The 18,822-nt window shown below is 28.8% G+C and overlaps 4 protein-coding genes and 1 long non-coding RNA gene across 5 annotated transcripts; 3 read left to right on the top strand and 2 right to left on the bottom strand.

The window, feature by feature from the left end:
* Positions 1–162: 162 nt before the first annotated feature.
* Positions 163–3,340, bottom strand: LOC115716144 (uncharacterized). Its single transcript, XM_030644882.2, has 3 exons — positions 3,068–3,340; positions 681–2,704; positions 163–584 (listed from the first exon to the last, which is right to left on the bottom strand). The coding sequence occupies exons 2-3, from the start codon at positions 2,656–2,658 to the stop codon at positions 421–423; spliced, it is 2,142 nt and encodes a 713-aa protein (XP_030500742.2). The 5' UTR covers positions 2,659–2,704; positions 3,068–3,340; the 3' UTR covers positions 163–420.
* Positions 3,341–7,536: 4,196 nt separating this feature from the next.
* On the top strand, positions 7,537–8,344 carry LOC115716171 (uncharacterized). Its single transcript, XM_030644919.2, has one exon. The coding sequence runs from the start codon at positions 7,832–7,834 to the stop codon at positions 8,141–8,143; it is 312 nt and encodes a 103-aa protein (XP_030500779.2). The 5' UTR covers positions 7,537–7,831; the 3' UTR covers positions 8,144–8,344.
* A 2,280-nt stretch (positions 8,345–10,624) lies between these two features.
* On the top strand, positions 10,625–11,469 carry LOC115716172 (uncharacterized). The gene is made up of 2 exons (XM_030644920.2): positions 10,625–10,988; positions 11,228–11,469. The coding sequence occupies exons 1-2, from the start codon at positions 10,625–10,627 to the stop codon at positions 11,299–11,301; spliced, it is 438 nt and encodes a 145-aa protein (XP_030500780.2). The 3' UTR covers positions 11,302–11,469.
* Positions 11,470–11,708: 239 nt separating this feature from the next.
* Positions 11,709–13,107, bottom strand: LOC115716173 (uncharacterized). Its single transcript, XR_004011530.2, has 2 exons — positions 12,618–13,107; positions 11,709–11,989 (listed from the first exon to the last, which is right to left on the bottom strand). It is a non-coding gene; the product is annotated as an uncharacterized LOC115716173 (long non-coding RNA).
* A 2,032-nt stretch (positions 13,108–15,139) lies between these two features.
* On the top strand, positions 15,140–17,033 carry LOC115718122 (umecyanin-like). The gene is made up of 2 exons (XM_030647082.2): positions 15,140–15,672; positions 16,530–17,033. Exons 1-2 carry the CDS (start codon positions 15,504–15,506, stop codon positions 16,925–16,927), a joined length of 567 nt encoding a protein of 188 aa, XP_030502942.2. The 5' UTR covers positions 15,140–15,503; the 3' UTR covers positions 16,928–17,033.
* The last annotated feature ends 1,789 nt before the right edge of the window (positions 17,034–18,822 follow it).

Here is an 18,822-nt window from a genome sequence, read left to right as displayed (position 1 = left end):
ATAAATCAGAAATGTTATCTCAGCTTGAGTAAATTTTCTGAGTTAGATTAATAATTTGGATAGAACATTTAATACAGCTTCTTTATATACAAAATTGATTATGCATAAATCTTTTAACTGATTTTTTTTTTCTTCTTTCTTTTCTCAACAATAATTGGTAAATAACCAAAAAAGAAAAAGACTTTCCTATAAAGAAATCTGAAGATCAAAGAACAGTTTGTATATGACTCTTTATAATGGAGGAACAACTTCATCCACACACTACCATAAAAAACTAAAACCTGGGACTTTTTTTTTTTCTTCAAGGATTACAAAAAAAGCAAATCTTTTTTAAAGAAAGAAAGAAAGAAAATTACAGTAAAAGAAGGCTAGAAAAAAACTGTACTTTAACAATGAATGACCAAAGTATGTAAACAAAAGCTAATGAATTATTTCTGAATCTGAAACATGACCAGATTTTCTAACTCTGCCTTGTCTCAAAGGCCTCATTAACAACTTCAACTGAGTATCTTCATTCATCTTCAAACTGCGACTCGAACGAGTCAACGGTGCTTGTTTTTTAGGAGTTTGAGATTTTACTTTCCCTGAGAAAACATAACATGTTTAAGTCAAATAAAGCAAAAGTTTTAATAATGATATGAAGAAAAAAAAAATGAGTTGGGGTTTGTTTTTTCACTGACCTGAACTTCTTCTTGTACTCTTCATAACTTCAGGAGATTGTTTTACAGATGAAGCTCTCTTCAATGGAGCCTCTGAGCAAATTGACCTTGTATCACTTCCTGCTGTGATTGAAATAGGATCTTCCAACACAGGTGGTAGATAATCAATAGTGCAGGCTGAAGCTGAGTCTCTAAAGAATGAGCCTATGTCGTATGTTGATTCGGGTATTGTAATGTCTTTGCTTGGTGTGAAAGTCTTCTCCTTTTCCAAAAGTCTATAAGTAAACATTTGAAATGGGATTTGGGATACTGAGGACATGTTAGAAGAAGAACAACCCCCTTCTAAAGCAGACATTTTTCTCACAAAACTCGTCTCTAATTCACAGCAATCAACTGATGGAGATTGGAGCTCTGGCAAAGTTTGATCTGGGTTCATGATAAGATACTTCTTTATGTAACGTAGAATCCTGCAAATCGATGAGAAGCTTGGACGGTGAGATGGCTCGGTTTGCCAGCATTTTTTGGTTAAGTTAACAAGGTATTTCGGTGAAGGGTGTGGGAAAAGAGGCCTCTCTCCTGCTCTTATGTTTCTACTCATCTTATCTCCTTGTAAATGTCCATCTTCAAAAGGTACTTTCCCTGTCAATAACTGAAAACAAATCATCCCGAAACTATAAACATCAGCTTTTTCGGTGTACTTAGCAGCAGCAGCAGCAGCAGCATCCCCACCTGCCTGTTCTTGCTTAGCTAAAACTTCTGGTGCTTGCCAAATGAAGGTGTCAACTGGATCACGAGGTGGCGAGGAGTTTCGAGTACTTGGATTGTTGGATACAGATGATAAACCGAAACCAGATACCTTTGTTTGAACATAACCTTCACTTGAATTATTCCTCACCTTGAGAAATACATTAAAAGGGTTCAAATCACCATGATAAATCTTCTGTGAATGTAGATATTCCATTCCTCTAGCAATCTGAAGCATTAAATCAACAACAGATGGGAGTGAAAACAAAGCTCTCCTTCTTGAACAAGAATTCTCTTTTAAGTAAGATGATAAATCCTTACTCATCAATTCCATAACAAGAAAACACTCCTTTTTCTCCTCATCAAAAAATCCACAAAGGTATTGGAGTATATTAGGGTGAGAAAGTGATAAAAGATTAGTTATTTCAGGTACTAATGGTTGAATATCAGCAAAGAAATGCCTTGAAGCAAAAGTTTCCCCCAACCACTGAATTTCCTTGAACTGATTTCCCCCACCTAATCGCCTCCGAACTTGGTAATCTTTTCCACCCAATAAAACAGAACTTGGGAAGAGTTTCCCTTTAAAATTCTCTGAACCATTCAGTTTATTGATAAGCAACTCAGAAAGCTTAATCTCATTCTTTGTCAACGAAATCGAAATCGAACTTCTCTTCTCCTTAAGAGCTTCAATCAATCTCCACCTATCTTCTTTCCAAGCACAATCCAATCTTTTACAAATCTCTTTAGGTACCAAATACTGTTTCCCAAATCTCCATTGAAAAAGCTTAGGATCACACCATTCCTTATCATACTTCTTTACAAGAGCAATCCTTCTCTTCTTCATCTCATCATGATCAAGACCAGAAATTTCCCCAGCATTTTCAATGGCTTCAATCACAATAGGAAAATGAACAAACAGGTTATGAACATGAAGTTCAACACAATCTTTATTCTGATGAAAGCTCATAGCTTTACCCCACCAATCTTTTGAATCCATACACTGTCTAATGTAAACCTCTCCTTCCTTAAAAACCCTTTGAAGCTCCTTCAATGGCTGCTCAAGAGCTTTCCATTTGGTATTCTTTTCTTCAAGTTTCAGATTCTGTCTGATCTCTTCTCCAATGGTTTTAAAAGCTAAACTGTAAATATCAAGAAGTAAACGACACTGACTTTGATTGATCTGAATGTCATCCTCTAACACCATTAAAGCTCTCATACTTCCCAAAACCTCACCTACATGCCGGAATTGCTCCATTAATTCCGGCCAAGATCAAAAAGGTACAAAATTTCGATTTGGGCACCTTCAAAAAAATCAAATTAAATAAAAATAATTACAATACAAACAAAATGACCACATTAAATGTGTCAAACCCCAAAAATGAAGAAATTTCCAAACTTTAAGTATATAACTTCAAAATTAAAAACAAAAAAAAAACAACTATATAACCAAAAGAATGAAACTTTATACAAATAAAATCAACAGTTATTAATAATGAACAATTTTTTTTTTTCATTTTCCATATTTATTCATAGCAAATTCATTCAACCCAGAAAAAGATCAAAGTATAACCAAATGGGCACCTGAACAAAACATTTTCTAGAGAAAACAAAACAGAATTAAGAGAAGAACTCAATATTCATGATGATGAGAAAAACCAACTTACAGATTCTTTGAGCCTTGACCAAAACAGAAAATATTTTCCCAGAAAGAAGAAGCTGGCGTATCTATCTGATTTTGACTTTTCTTTTAACTAAATTTGAAAAAAAAAAAAATTGAAATTGAAACTGCCAAGGTGGGTTTTTGTCAGATTATTCAAAGAGAAAAAAAAAAATCAAAGCTTTTAGGAAATTGAGCAGTTTCTTATTTTTGGGTATTAATTGGTTAAGAATGGAAATGGTGGTGTGGCCGTTGGAACTAGTCTGGCTTTTACGTACATTTATATATTTATATATATTATGTACATACAATTATAATTTTATTTATTAATTTATTTTATATATTTGGTTATTTTATTTTCCCGCGATTTTTGTGTTCCCGTTAGTTAACGGTTAACTATTATTCTTCTTCTTGTCAAAACGACACCGTTTTTCTGTCGTTTGAGGTATTAGTAAAAGTTCGTTAGTTTAACGGTGGAACATTCTCATAGTACAAAGGAAAGGGATAATAATTTGGTTAGACAAAATAAGCTATTCTTTGACTAGTTTAAAATAGATAATTATGTTCATTAAAAAGAGACATTTTTTTTTTAGTTTTCACACCCATAAACTATTATTTTTTTCTAATTTTATGCAGTGGGGTTGTACAAAAAATTTCTTAAAGAAAAAACAACTATTAACACATTAATACAAAAGGTGAAGAGTTATTATGAAATTAAAACCACATTAATACAAAAGAAAAAGAAAAAAGAAGAAGACAACTTTCAGCATGATTATTGCTTATTGAATTATTTAATGTTTGTTTTTCAAAAAAAAAAAAAAAATTTAATGTTTTCCTAACGTTATGATATAAAGTAGCCAAAATTATGCTTATTTATAAGAGTAATTTGCGGCAAAACCCCCTTAACTATCAATTTACTTGCAAAAAACCACCCAACCTCATATTTTAGTGGGAAAACCCTCCAAAGTACTGTTTCGTTTACATTTTTAAGGTGCCGTCTATTCAGCCTCGTTAAGTCTTAATTTTGCCCACGTGGCAATGACAGGTCAATAAAAAATTATCCTACGTGGCCATATTTTACAAAATAAAAATAAAAAATTTAAGAGTAATTTGCGGCAAAACTCCCTCAACTATCAATTTACTTGCAAAAAACCATCCAACCTTAAAGTTTTTTAGATGGTTTTTTGCAAGTAAATTGATAGTTGGGGGAGTTTTGCCGCAAATTACTCTTAAAGTTTTATTTTTATTTTGTAAAATATGGCCACATATGATAATTTTTTAGTGACTTGTCATTGCCACGTGGGCAAAATTAGGAGCTGGACAGACGACATCTTAAAATGTAAACAGAATAGTACTTTGGGGGGTTTTCCCACCAAAATATGAGGTTGGATGGTTTTTTGCAAGTAAATTGATAGTTAAAGAGGTTTTACCGCAAATTACTCTATTTATAATATACATATATAGGAATTTTCCTCTTAAATTTTTTTCAATTGCAAAAATTCTATTTAAATATACAAATCGTTACAAATATTTCTTTGAGAATCCAATTGCATTCTCCTCATTTTTTATAACAATTTACTTATATAACTATCAGTTATAAGTATAATTAGTATAAGAGCTTATTTAATAATGTTAAGCTACTTAAAATTCAATTATTAACATTAAACATATAAACAATAGCTCTAAGAATATACATGTGTAATCTCATAATTTATTATTGAATGGCTAATTATATAATATTTCATCTTGACTCTTTAATTGAATCAAACTAACATTATGTTAGTACTATATTAATAAATTATTTAAAGTAATAACTAGAATATAACTACAAAGAAACATTCACAACAATTTTTATAATTTAAGAGAAATTTTTATAAATTATAAAAATTCTACAAGTATCATACTTTGGGGAATTCATCCTATTTATGCTATATACATATTGGATGATATATATAGTTATATAGTCTTGCATTGCAATTCGTGTTAAGTAAATTTTTTATTTTAAAATGAATTGATCATATGCTACGTTAATTTGATATCTGATTGATTAAGAGGTTAAAAAAACCCACAATAGCTAATTAATTAATTAAACTAAGTTTTGCACTTTAATTAATTAATGTTATGGACACGTGGCAGCATTAAGGAGGGGTGATTAGTATGGGCGGCACGTTTTAATTTATTTTTTAAGTGTGTGACGTTCACGATGTTAACTGCTTTCGAAACTAACGCAAAAACTAATAGGAGTGGTCGTTGTGGTGGGTCCCACGTATTGATATAACCAATTAAATATTGCCACGTGGAACAACAACCTTACGTGGTGAAAGTGGGTCAAAGAAGCTTCTTTTTTTTTTTGGTAACAGCCATAACCCTATCCACTTACTTAATCTGAATTATTTGTTTGAATTATTATATGGAATAATTATATAAGGTACTATTTTTTTTTGTAAAATATTTATATTTTACGTTTAAAGTATATTTTTTTTACATTTTTATAGTTTTTTAAAAAATAACACGAAAATAACATAAAATTAATAAGAAAACAATATAAATGTAACATCAAAATAACATCAAAATAACAATAAAAAAATAACAAAAAATAACATACATATAACATAAAATTAACAACAAATGAACAAATTTTCAACATAAAAAGACCGTATTTTATGTAAATAAAATCAAAAAAATCGTAAAAATATTTAAAATTCCGTAAAACTGTATTTTTATTATTTTTTTGTTGTTTTTGTGCATTTGTGAAATTAACCCTTATTATATTAGTACAATTTACATTAGGTCTCCTTTGTTAATTTCAAAAATATATTAATTATATAAATTTATTTATGTCTCCTTGTTTTGTTTGTAATAATTAAAAAAAAAATGTTGTTATTGTTATTTAAAAAGAAAAAGGAATTCTTGACAACATAGTGATAATTTGGACATTTATTTAAAAAAAATGTGGTATTTTTTAAAATTAATAAAAAAAAATTATGTAATTTTAAAAATGGAAAATATTTTCTTGGATCGTTGAACTAGGTGGGCCCTGGGCCTATGCCTAGGCCGGGCTTGGATACTTCAAACTTCATTGGTCACCAAAAATTGTATATTTGTAAAAAAATATGCAAGTATTTGTTCTCCCAAAATAGTGGTGTTGGTTCTAAGGTGACACTGAGATTAATTAGGTATTAAGAAAATAAAAATTATTATACGTTTTATTTAAAATATATGTAGTATTTTTTAACACTATTTATATATATTTTTTAAAAAAATTATTATTTTTTTTACCCTTGAGCTAGTTGGACCTAGACGAGGGCCTAGTTCGCCTTAACTCAAGCCGACCGTTAGTGGAAGACCTAGAAATGGCCCTTTTATCATGAAGATGTTTGACACTCTAAATAGACTAGTGAAAGGTCAACCCATTAACAACACTATAACAAACTAACAATGAATAAAGAATTTGTAAGAAAAAAAAAACAACGGATAAAGAATATATATTTTCACCCACACTAAACAAAAATTTAATTCGTTAATGATCTTTTGCTCAAATGGGAGGTAAACCAAAGACAAGTTATGAAATTATTTATTTTATTTTTTTTAAAAGGTTATTAAATAATTTTCTAGATTGTTCTAGAAAAGAAAAACAAAATTTAGAATACTAAAAACCAAGGTAGCTTTTTGGCAATTTTACTCCCAATGAAAGAAAAGGTAATACCATTTTGAACCCTCTGTTTTGTAAAAGTTACCAATTGGACCCTGTGTTTTGTTAAATGACAAAATGGACCCTGTATTTTTTAAAATAGTACAAATAGGACCCTGAATTGATTTTTTGTCAAAATAAAGTTTAATTATAATCCGATCTAAAAGTGCTATGACAAGTCTGTTTACATTTTTTGTATCTGTTCGTATTAAGCATTGTCTTCAAGTTGGTTGTATTAAAAAAAAGTTATCAAAAATTAAGCTCAGGGTCCTATTTTTACTATTTTAGAAAATACAGGGTCCATTTTGTCATTTAACAAAACACAAGGTCCAATCTGTAACTTTTGCAAAACACAGGGTCCAAAATAGTATTTACCCTCTAGAATTTAGCCATATCCCACTTATAAATTATAATTATATAGTGCATCCAAAAAAATTATAAGTATTTTTCTAACAAATACTTTTTAAAAATATCGCATATAATTAAATAATAATATCTTTTAAATATTATTATATTAATTCATAGGAGATTCAATATTTAAGTATAATAATAGTAATATTACATTAAATAGTAAATACCACAAGTGCTTTATAACATTTAGCATTGTACAACTTTTCAACACTAAAATTCTCATTCATTGAATTTGAATAAATATTAAACCCAAGCTCAACCATGAATTTCAGTTGCATTTTATTTAGGTAACATTAAATAGTCTCCCCCAAAATTCAATATGCTTCACTTTCAAGAAATAAATAATAGAGAAATGTTAAAGGGCACCAGTGGTGCCTAGCACCCTCCTATGTGTCAATATCGCTATTGATACAACTAAGTATCGGGTCCCATATAATTTAATATAATAATTTTAGGGAGTATCGCTAGCCAATCGCAACGCGACATGTCGCAAAGATGCTAGGCACCACTGATAATGCATATCTATCACACTTATTTACTTCTTTTATTATATCATAATTAACCACTCGAGTTGTTTCAAAATCTCACATCTATAAATAAAGGGGGGGCAGTGTTGTTTTGTATATTTGAGTGAATTAGTGATCAAGAAATAACAAAGGTTGAAAAACAATGAGTAAAGAGGAAGAAAGAGTTAGTAAAATCCAAGAAGAAGAGAATATTGGGAATCAACATAATAATAATGATGATGAGAATAAGAAGAAGAAGAAGAAGAAGAAGATTAGTGATTTTGAGATGCCTCTTCACTACCCAAGATACAAGAAAAGAGACTATGAGATTATGGCTGAGTGGAAGCTTGACTTGCTTTTGACACAATATGGTTTGCCTACAAATCTTGGTGATGATGATGATGATGATAATCTTAACCACAAGAGGAAATTTGCTATGGGAGCTTTTCTTTGGCCTTCTCAATATCATCAATAATAATATCATTATATTATTAGTCATATATTATATATTTATGCATCTTTGTTTTTGAGATAGATGGTAAAAGGATTTGATGTAGTGTTCTATATAATGATCTTTCATTTGGAGTTTTTCATTTCTTTTGAGTCTAATTTTTTTGTTATGTTGTTCCAAATAAAGAAGAATTAATTACCAATCTTTGAATCCTTTGTTTACCAATTTTAAATCTTTAAATGGTTGTTTTTTTTTACCAATTTCATTTCAACAAAACCTTATTTCTACTTATAAAGAGTCAAGAATTAATGAATCATCACATTTGAGAATAAAGATTTCATTTTTAATGTTGGTTTATACTTTTGATCAATTAAATTAACTTCAATTGGGTAACGTTCATTTTCATCATTTATTTACATTTGTTCTCATCAAAATTAATAACTGCAGAAATTAATTTGCTTCACGTTTATAATTTTGGGGTGAACAAAAGAAAACAATAATCAAAAAATGAAGGGTCAATTTTAAATTGTTTTTTTTTTCTTGAGATTAATATATATACATGATTTTTTTGTTAACTTGGACCATAAGATTTGTGGTGAGTACTAGACTTGTGCCAAAATTTAATTAAAAAAAAACCGATAAATTAGTAATATATTGCTAAAATTTAGCTTGGTGCTCGTTCTTATGATTTTTAAATTAAAATATTAAATGCTAAAACAAATACCCACTTAATAAAATTCACCTAAATCCCTTACACTACTAAGAAAACTCCTTTTACATTTTTGTTTTATGTTCTTTTTATTTGGATTCAGATGCTAAGTCTATTCTTCTAATATTTTCTTACTTCTTTTATTTTTTTTATTTTTATAATCGATACAATTGGGAAATGTTGCTGTCAACCTTCTATTACGACTTCTTAATTAATCTTTGTGCTCGAAAACATATGATAGAATATTTTTTTCATGACATTGTTGTTATAGTTACAACATCATTCTTATAAATTTTTGAAAATTTTCGAATAGTTTACCATGCCGAAAAATAGGTTTGAAGTTTTTTGAACACACATAGTAGATTGGTAGGAACTCTGTTTTCGATCCTGTAAACTATTAGAAATTTTGCGAATACCAAAATAATTGTGCGGATATCCGCACTTGTACGGATTGGATTGAATTGAAATTTTTAAAATTCGTACTTGTGCGGATTAGATGTTGATTAAAATGTAAAAGTAATCGATCTCATCCAATCCACACATATTTATACATATTTCAAAAAAAAATATCTATACAATTAATATTTTGATGTTATAAATATGGTAACTTAAAGATCTGATGCATGTCTGGTATAAATATATTTAAAAACACAGTAAATCAATTGTATATTCTATTTTTATTTATAAGAAAATATAATTTAAAATAAAATTAAATATTTTTTATACATATAATTTTTTTTTTTTTGGTTTTGACTTTTTTATTTTTTGTTTTATTTATTTTAATTTATTGTAGGATACATAATAATAATTTTCTTTACTTTATTATTATTTATGTGATAATATATATTTTTTTAATAAATATTAAATAATTTAATATTAAAAGATAATTAATCCAAAATAATCGATTTAATTTATATATATATGCGGATTGAATTAGATTGAATTTGAATTAATACACGAATTGGATTGGATTCAAAATATAAAATCCGCACTTAGTGCGGATCAGATGTACTATGAGCAAAATATTGCGGATTGGATCGGATGAATACCTCTATGGGCGACCATGATGCATGGATTAAATTAAGAGTTGGTATTTTGTAAATTTTAGTATTTGAGTTTGACAAATTTCAGTGTGCATGTAAATGTGGCTTAAATACCACCATGCAAACACTATATGAAGTACATTGACATGAAATTGTAACATGGTATGTCTATAATATTAAATTAGTTAAATTCTTAAATGTAGTTGTAGAGGTCATTTCAGAATTTTGTTTATCTGCCTAAAATATATTATACATTACCTCATTTATTTGATTATATACTAATTACAATTTTATATTACAACCTTTTAGTCAATTTTCACATTTGAAATCACATATCGATTTTTTTTTTTTTTCATAACAATGTTTATTATAGTTACAATATCATCTCCTATCTCCTGAAAGTTTTTGAATAGTTTATAGTATCAAAAACAAAATTCTTAATATTTTAATTTACCACGCATGTTTAAAAAATTTTAAACTTATTTTCGACACTATAAATTTTTTAGAATTTTTTAAAAATTATAAGGATGAACTACCACTTGGTTTCTCTTTTTTTTTTTTTTTTTTTCATTTCAAAAAAAGGAAAAAGAGATGAGGTACACGTGGCAGAATGGGAGCCGTAGAATATGGCGCCAAATAAGGAAGTTTGGGATAAATATTGAGTGGATATAAGAGAGAGTAGACACACTGTTAAAATTAGAAAAAAAAGCTGGGTCAAACCATGCCTCAGTCCACCTCATTCTGTCACATGTCATGGGCCTAATGGGCCCACACCTCTCCCCAACCCATTTTACCGGCTTTACCGGTTTTCTCTCTCTTCAAAAGCCCGGCCCATATAACAAACACTCCTCTCTCTCTTCTTCAACCTCCATAGCCGTAGTTTCAGAAAACAAAACTCTCTCTCTCTCTGCGCGGGGGCTCTCCGGAGCCCATTGTACGGAGGTTAAGAAGGATTTCCACCCTTTTTTGATTCGTCGCAGAGAGAGTTTGTGTTGTGTGTGTCTTTCACTGAAAATGGAGATTTCCAGGGTTTTGTTCTTCGTTTTGGGGGTTGCTTCTCTGTTTTTGACTATTACGGCTCAATCGTCTGCTCCGGCTCCGGCTCCCACCAGCGACGGTGAGTTCTCTCAGCTTGTTTTTTAACAGATCTGAATTCTGAATTTTTATTATATATGTCAATGCAGCCATGGTTAATGTCGAATTAGGGTTAAAGAAAAATGGGTCTTGAAAAATGTGATGATGCATTGCATTGTTGATTTCTCTCTCATTGAATCTTCCTAGGGTTCATTGGTTGATCAAATTGGGTACTGTTTGTAATAAAGATTTGATTTTTATTTTTTTTGGGTGATTTTTCAGGGGCAACGATAGATCAAGGGATTGCATGCCTGTTGATGTTGGTGGCTTTGGTATTGACATACCTAATTCACTGAAGAGAGATTATTTGAATTGGGGTTGGATTATATGTTGTGTGATTTAGTCATGAAATTGGGGCAAAATTTATGGATTTATATACTAATTAGTGTTCTGATTTTGACAATTTATTGATTGTGTTGTTGAGGATTCTATTCTGTTTGGTTTACTGTCATTTTTCATCTCAATCTGTTTTCAATGGGTCATTTCCATTTGCTTCTATCAAACCTTCCATTGAAACAAGATCAAGTTTGAATTTTGACAATACCAACTTTCATATTCAATGGCTTCTTTCAATCTTTTAACATTAGCAATGTGATAACTAATTGTAACAATAAGCTCATTTTCCTTGCAAATTCATGGAATTACCTTCATTGGCAAAACAATCACACCCCATCGAAAAGAAAGAAGGGGAAAACAATAATAGTAGGGAGGAAATGTTATCTTTATTGAACCTTAAAAGTGGTAGCAAATGCAATCATAGTAAAGTAACATCTTTTTTAACAAATCAATAATGAAGAAAGGTTAGCGTCTGAATTTGATATACAAATTACAAAAGTGTATAGAGTGAAGAAGAAGACTCTCATAAAATGTAGCAATCAACACAATTCATCCAAGTATTTTCTACCAAAACAATACATAATTCAATCAAATTTTCTTGTCACTTGGCTTTGCTTCCTGATCAGCTATTGAAAACTTCTTCACTTTCTGCATTACACACAAAAATAAGAGAAGAAAAAACCCCAAATGAGAGAAACTCATTGCATAGTGATAAAATACAACAAAAAATTGACCAAACAATGGGGATTCATGTCAATTAGATGGATTTCTGTGGGAGGAGTGCTACCACCAACCTATAAATCTCTTGGTCAATTTTTTTGGTTTAAAGTGAAACTTAATAAATTGGAATATTAGGAATTCTATTAGTAAATTATTAGAAATTTTTCAAAAATTTACAAAAAATAATATTATAACTATACGGAATAGTGTTATGAAATGAACATCTTTGAGTCAAAACTAAGATCTCAACATCATCAGATTAAAGTTAAATGTAATCAAAGATAACTAATAAGCTGAGCTTTTAATACAAATTCAAAGGCCACAATTTCAATTGTTCAACAGTGTTTTTCACCATAATTCTCAATTCAAAAACATTGTGGAGAACCCCATTTAGGTATTTAATCAAATCTTATAAAGAAACAATTAAGGGCAAACAATCAACACAATTCACAATCTAACCCACTAATCCTAACAAACTAAAAATCGATTCTTTTGTCCATTAACACAAATTACCAAAATCAAATCAGAGAATTCAAATATTAAAAAAGAAAAATACCTTGGTGAGAACGCAGTCTCGCAAAGAATTCAAAAGACGGATGCATTTGTCTTGATCGTAAGGAGATTGAGTAACGCAATTGAGAAGATCAAGAGCTTCCTGAGCACATACGGGCTGAGCATCAGAAGCTGGAGAATGTTCCATTGGATTTTCGGAATTAGGGTTTCGTTTTCTAGAGCCTTCTTGATAAAACCTCGCTTAAATCTTTAATGAATTATTTTCTCTTTTGCGGATTGTTTGGTTCTCGGGAAAAAAGAAGTGTCAAGACCACTTTCAGTTACTTTTACCCAAACAACCGGCAAAGCACATCGTTTTCCTTAATAAATTTTAGGGGAATCGTAAGGAGTGATAGCAGCTTCCTATCTCCCTTTAATATTTTAATCTCTATTTTTGTTTATTTTTTTATCGAAAATAGGACAAAGAATTTCATAATTGGGTCGAAACGAGATGAGAAATTCCCTAATAAAAATAAAAGTAAATAGCGTTATAAGTACCTAAAGTTTTATGTTGTTAAGCGGCATAAACTGAATGTTTATTTTTAGCGGCATAAACTGTAATTATTCTTTAATTTTGTCCGTACAAATTTTGTTATTGTCTTAAATAAAGTATAAAAATTCAAATTAAATTTTATTGTTTTTTTTTTCGATGTAGTCATCTTCCCCTCGCGATTCTTCATTTTATTTTCTTTTTACAAAATATAAATTTGAAAAGTATATGTGTTGTAATTGAAATTTTGTGTAATCAATTATTAATTAACAAAAGTTTTTCTTTGATTTTTTTTGGTGAAAAAGGAATATCATTCAACCGTTTAAATGGATAAAACCAAATTGGTTAAGCCAAATCAAAGATGCATAAATCTGGTTAAACTAAGATTATTACAAATTCTTTATTGCTCTTCTAAACTCTTTTCCATAACTCTTTGAAGAGAACTTAAATTTATATTTTATCTATTTTTCTATCCTACTATTATCTTTATTCAAAAAAGAATTTGCTATATGCCTTTTTTTCATAGTTATTCAAAGAGTTCACTAGTATCAAAGGCTCATCATCGACCTAAAAGATGATAAAAATCCACTTGATGAGATAACATTGAGTAGTAGTCAACATATGGAGTCATAATAACATCTTTGCCAAAATAGTTATGAAAGATCTATGACAAATTTGCTAACAACTTGAGAATGGGTTGGTGTAAATGGTAATGCCACAAAAATTAAATATCATTCAATAAATTTCATGTAAGAGTTTGGCAACTACAACTATTGGCCTTTGCAACTAAACCAAATCTTTCTAATCGTGCTTCTTGTGGTGCCTTTAGAGTTAATAAGATACACCAAACTATGAAATTGTACCTTCCATTGAGAACCCATTAATGAATAGGGCCTTTCATTTGTGTGGTTTGGGCCCACTTTGTAGGCATGCTCATTAAATTGCATTTACATATATTGGGTGTATTTGATATGAGAAATGCTAAGGGGCACCAGTGTTGGCTAGCACTCTTTTATGTGTCAATATCGCTATTAGTCCAACTAAGTATTGGGTCCCATATAATTTAATATAATAGCTTTTAAGTAGTATCGCTAGCCAATCGCAACGCGACATGTCAAGAAGGTGCCTGATGCCTAATAGCAATACTCATTTGATATTCCATGTTGACTTGTATATTTAAATTTCTTGGCATGAAATGAACCTTGTAACTATACTATATGTGTTAGATTGGATTGATTTGCATGAAGCATGAGTTTATGTAACATGACATGAATGATGAATTTGAATGAGCACTTAACTCTATAGATTCAATAGTAAATAAATTAAAAAGTATATATTTATTTTGGTTGAATGTTAGATCTAGAATCTAGTACATTCAATCAACATAAATGGAACACATACAACTCATCCTTCTCTTCCAAATAAATTACCCTAAACTTGTTGGAAGCTTAATTTTTTTGTTTTTAATTCAATTTTTTTTTTAGACTTTAGATATAAAATTTTAATTATAATTTTTTGTTTTAAGTTTTTAATTTTAAATTTTATATAAACTTTGTTTTTATAAATTTATTTGAATTATACATGTGGCAATGATGTGTCATTCCCACATCAACGCCAAAAACTCCACATCCAAATTTGATTAGCCACGTAAGTAATAAAAGGACTAAAACTTAGTTACGGAATAGTTTGCGAGGTAATTTTAACAAAAAAATCAAAAAATTTAGAGGGACAATACAGTAATTATAATAATTCGATAAACAAAAATCTTATTTATTAAATTATTCTAAAATTACAAATGCTAAATTTAAGTGGCATTTAAAAGAAAAAAAAAATCAGCCTAATTCACAATCTTATCATCATGTAATAATATCTAATTATTTCTTTTTCTTTTTTCTAAATAGAATTGTGAATCGATTAAAATCCCAACTCAGATCAAATACCATTCCTAATATGAATAAATAACACTAAAAAAATTAGAAAATAAAACCATATTTTACAACCAATATTGATGAAACACATAATTAAAGGTATTCCTAAATTATATGCACATTTCATGCAAAAAAAAAAAAAAAAAAAAGACACCCAACTTTCATCATCTTATATTGTTTTTTCATTTCTAAAAACACTCCTTTCCTCTAAATACAAACCAAAACTCACTTTTCAAAATATGTTCAAACCATAACATCCCAATCATAAGACTTGAATTTCTTTGACTTTTTCATTCCCTTAAAATACCAAAAACAAAACAAAACAAAAATTTGTCGAAACTAATCCGATTTTTCTTTCTTTCTTTCTAAGACAAATTAAACACTTTATTTTTTTTCTTTTTTCAAATGTGTTGAAGGGAAATTAACAGAAGAATTTGTTCCCTCCAACACAAAAGTTTTAAGGTGGTAAAAAATGGTGAAAATGGAATGTAAAAGATTATTGTTGGTTTTAATGATGGTGGATTGTGTAATGGGATTTACTCATATTGTTGGAGGACGATTTGGGTGGCGTGTGCCTCGAAATTTGACATTTTTTGATGAATGGGCTAAGCCAAGAACATTTGGAGTTGGTGATAGACTTGGTAAGTTCTTACTATCCCTTTTCATTTCATTCCAAAACATATTTATTCTTATTTATTCTCGCCTTCGAAAAAAAAAGATTCATCGATGTATGTCATACACTATTTTATTTCAAAATTTCAAGAAACATAATAATGAATATCATTTTATTGTTGGTTCAGTAAAAAAAAAAAAAAAAATCATTTCATTGTTGGAGCAATGAGCATCTTGATAAGTTTTTCATCATTTCAATCTCATTCTCTTTTATTTCTTCATAATTTCATATTTCAAATTAATAGAAAAGAAAAAAATTACTATACTTAAAATAATGTTCTTACCAAATGAAATTCTTAAAAAGAAAAAAGAAAATCTTATATTTTATTTTGCGGAAAAATACCCATTCAACAAACAAACTTAAATGTTACATAATAACAGAGCCGACTCTAAAATTTAGTGAACCATACAAAAAATATATATATATATATATATATATATTTAGACTCTTATTTAAAACTAAATGTAGTATTTTTCAAAATTAATAAATTAAAAATATGTAATTTTAAAAGAGAGATTTTTTAGCTCCTGAACTAGGTGCCCAACCCGCCTATACCCAAGACCAAACCTGCATAACAAAAAAATATTAAATACTAAGTATTACAAATGCAATAATTTAGTTTCTTCCACCGAAAAAGAAAAATTTAAATACTGAAGTGCTACAAATATAATAACTTAAATATTTTCGCTATAAATATTCTTAATTTTCAATTCTAATAGTTTTTATTATATCATGAAAACAAGTTGCTAGAGTTGGTAAAAAATAGTTGAATTTTAGTAGATATGATTTAATTTAATTTTTTGTCCTGATGAGAAATATTTTCAGTTTTCCCATCCAGGCCATGTGGGAACAATGTGGTATGGGTAGGCAAAGATGACTATGAACATTGCACCCAAAACAATATCACCAAAGCTTTCTATGAAGGGCCTTTAGTCCTAAACCTAACCCAAACTGGTGACTATTATTTCTATAGTGGTGTGGGCAAGCATTGTGAGGCTGGTCACAAGCTCCACATCAATGTTGGTGACAAACAAGGGTTTTCGGGTGACGATCATCCGTTCAAGTACTTCGACGGTGACACTTTGTCTAATTACACCGTCAATGCTTCTTCCCCCGACGCTGCTTCTAAGCTCCAACACTCCTCGGCCACCGCCATCCACTCGGTTTTCACTTCTAGTTTGTTACTTACTTGTTACTTCTTCTTGTCTTTGTTCTTTATCTAATAATATAGACTAATATAATATCGGTATTAATTGATGTAATTAAGTATTAAATCTTACGTTTGCAGAACTTACATAATTTAATACTCAATTATGTTGTTTGCTTCTCTTTTGAATGTCTTTATTTAAAGTTTCTTTTAATATAATTGTGTTGTAATTGAAACTCCATACATGACAGGGCTATATATATATAATGTTTATATAGTAGTTGGTATTTGTGTCTAGTTTTTTTTTTCATGATTTGTCTATGGATTTTAAGTGCATTGTCAAATTGGACTTTGAATTATTATTTTTTTTAATAATTGACTTGTTAATTAATTGGGATTTTTACACCACTTATTAAAATTTCTCATTTTTTTTTATTGTGAGGCGAATATTTTTTTCAAAATATTATATGTTTTTCAAAATTATTATGTAGTGTGTTTAGTTTTTAATGTTATTCTACTGTTATTTTTTAATTATTGCATTGTTGTTTTTAATTATTCTTTTTTATTGTTTTACGGTTGTTTTATAAAAAAATAATATTTTTTGTAAAAATTTCTATGTAGCAGTAAAATTGTAAACTTTTGCTCAAAATATAATATTTTTATAAAAACCCCAATTAAATTCAATGTTTTCTTTTTCTTGAGTACTTGCCCATTGGGCCATGATAGCCCAATTTAGAGGGACAAGAAGGTGATCTAATAAATCCAACTCTAAGAAACTTCATTCAATGAAGGCCCACCAATAATATTTGGGAAACATATTTTGGAAAAGAGAGCAATTTATTCCCCCCATAATGTTGCAGTTAAAGTCCTCAACTTTTTTAGTAGTTTAAATATTATTTTGGACCTTGTATTTTGTAAAAGTTACAGATTGGACCCTCTATTTTGTTAAATATCAAAATGAACCATGTATTTTCTAAAATAGTAAAAATAGGACCATGAGCTTAATTTTAGACAACTTTTTTTTTTTTCAATATAACCAACTTGAAGAGAATTCATAATACGAAGAGATACAAGAAAATGTAAATAATTTTATCATAACATATTTAGATCGGATTATTATTAAATTTTATTTTGACAAAAAATTAGTTCAAGATCCTATTTGTATCATTTTAGAAAATACAGTGTCCATTTTGTCATTTAACAAAACAGAGGGTCCAATTGGTAACTTTTGCAAAACACAGGGTCAAAAATGGTATTTAACGTTTAAATCCCCAAACTGCATCATTGTAATATGTTATTCTTTCTGTACAAATGAATATTTAATTAGGTTTTGTATCATCTGAACTTTAATATGTACTAAATTATATTTCTAAACTTTTTAGGTCGTTAAAAAATTTTCTTCGAACTATTGAGATTGTTAAATTCAAGGATTTCTATTTAATTCCGTTCAGTTTTACTAACATAGAGATTGTTCATGTACCAAATCAAGATCTCCAAACTTTAATATGTACTAAATCATGCCTCTAAACTTTCATCCACATCAGACATTTGTTAGTAAAATTAAACAAAAGCTCTTAAATCCAATATTCTCAATAAGTCTAGAAATTTTTCTAACGGTTTAAAAATTTTGAAGGACATAATTTAGTATATAATAGAGTTCAGTAGACAAAAATAATAGTTAGCCAAAAAGAAAAGGAGTCCTATGAAATTCAAGTATTTAGGCTTGTTGTTTTTGTTTAGACTAAGGAAAAATATTTTGGAATTTGTTTTAGAGGTTTTTTTTTTTTTTAATGTTTGGAAATTGAATTTTGGTGAGAAAAGAATAAGGTAAGGAAAATATAGAAAATAAAAAAAGGAAAAAAATTAATTATTAATTTTTGGTATAAAAAATTTTGTTGAATCAAGTTTTTTTCCATACAATTTTTCGTCTCATACCAATTTATTATTATTATTTTCCATTTTTTTTTTCAA

The sequence above is a fragment of the Cannabis sativa genome, chromosome 5 (genome assembly GCF_029168945.1).
Source record: "Cannabis sativa cultivar Pink pepper isolate KNU-18-1 chromosome 5, ASM2916894v1, whole genome shotgun sequence".
NCBI lineage: Eukaryota > Viridiplantae > Streptophyta > Magnoliopsida > Rosales > Cannabaceae > Cannabis > Cannabis sativa.
The sequence above is the reverse complement of the archived record's forward strand: the minus strand, read 5'-3'. Positions and strand labels throughout refer to the sequence as shown.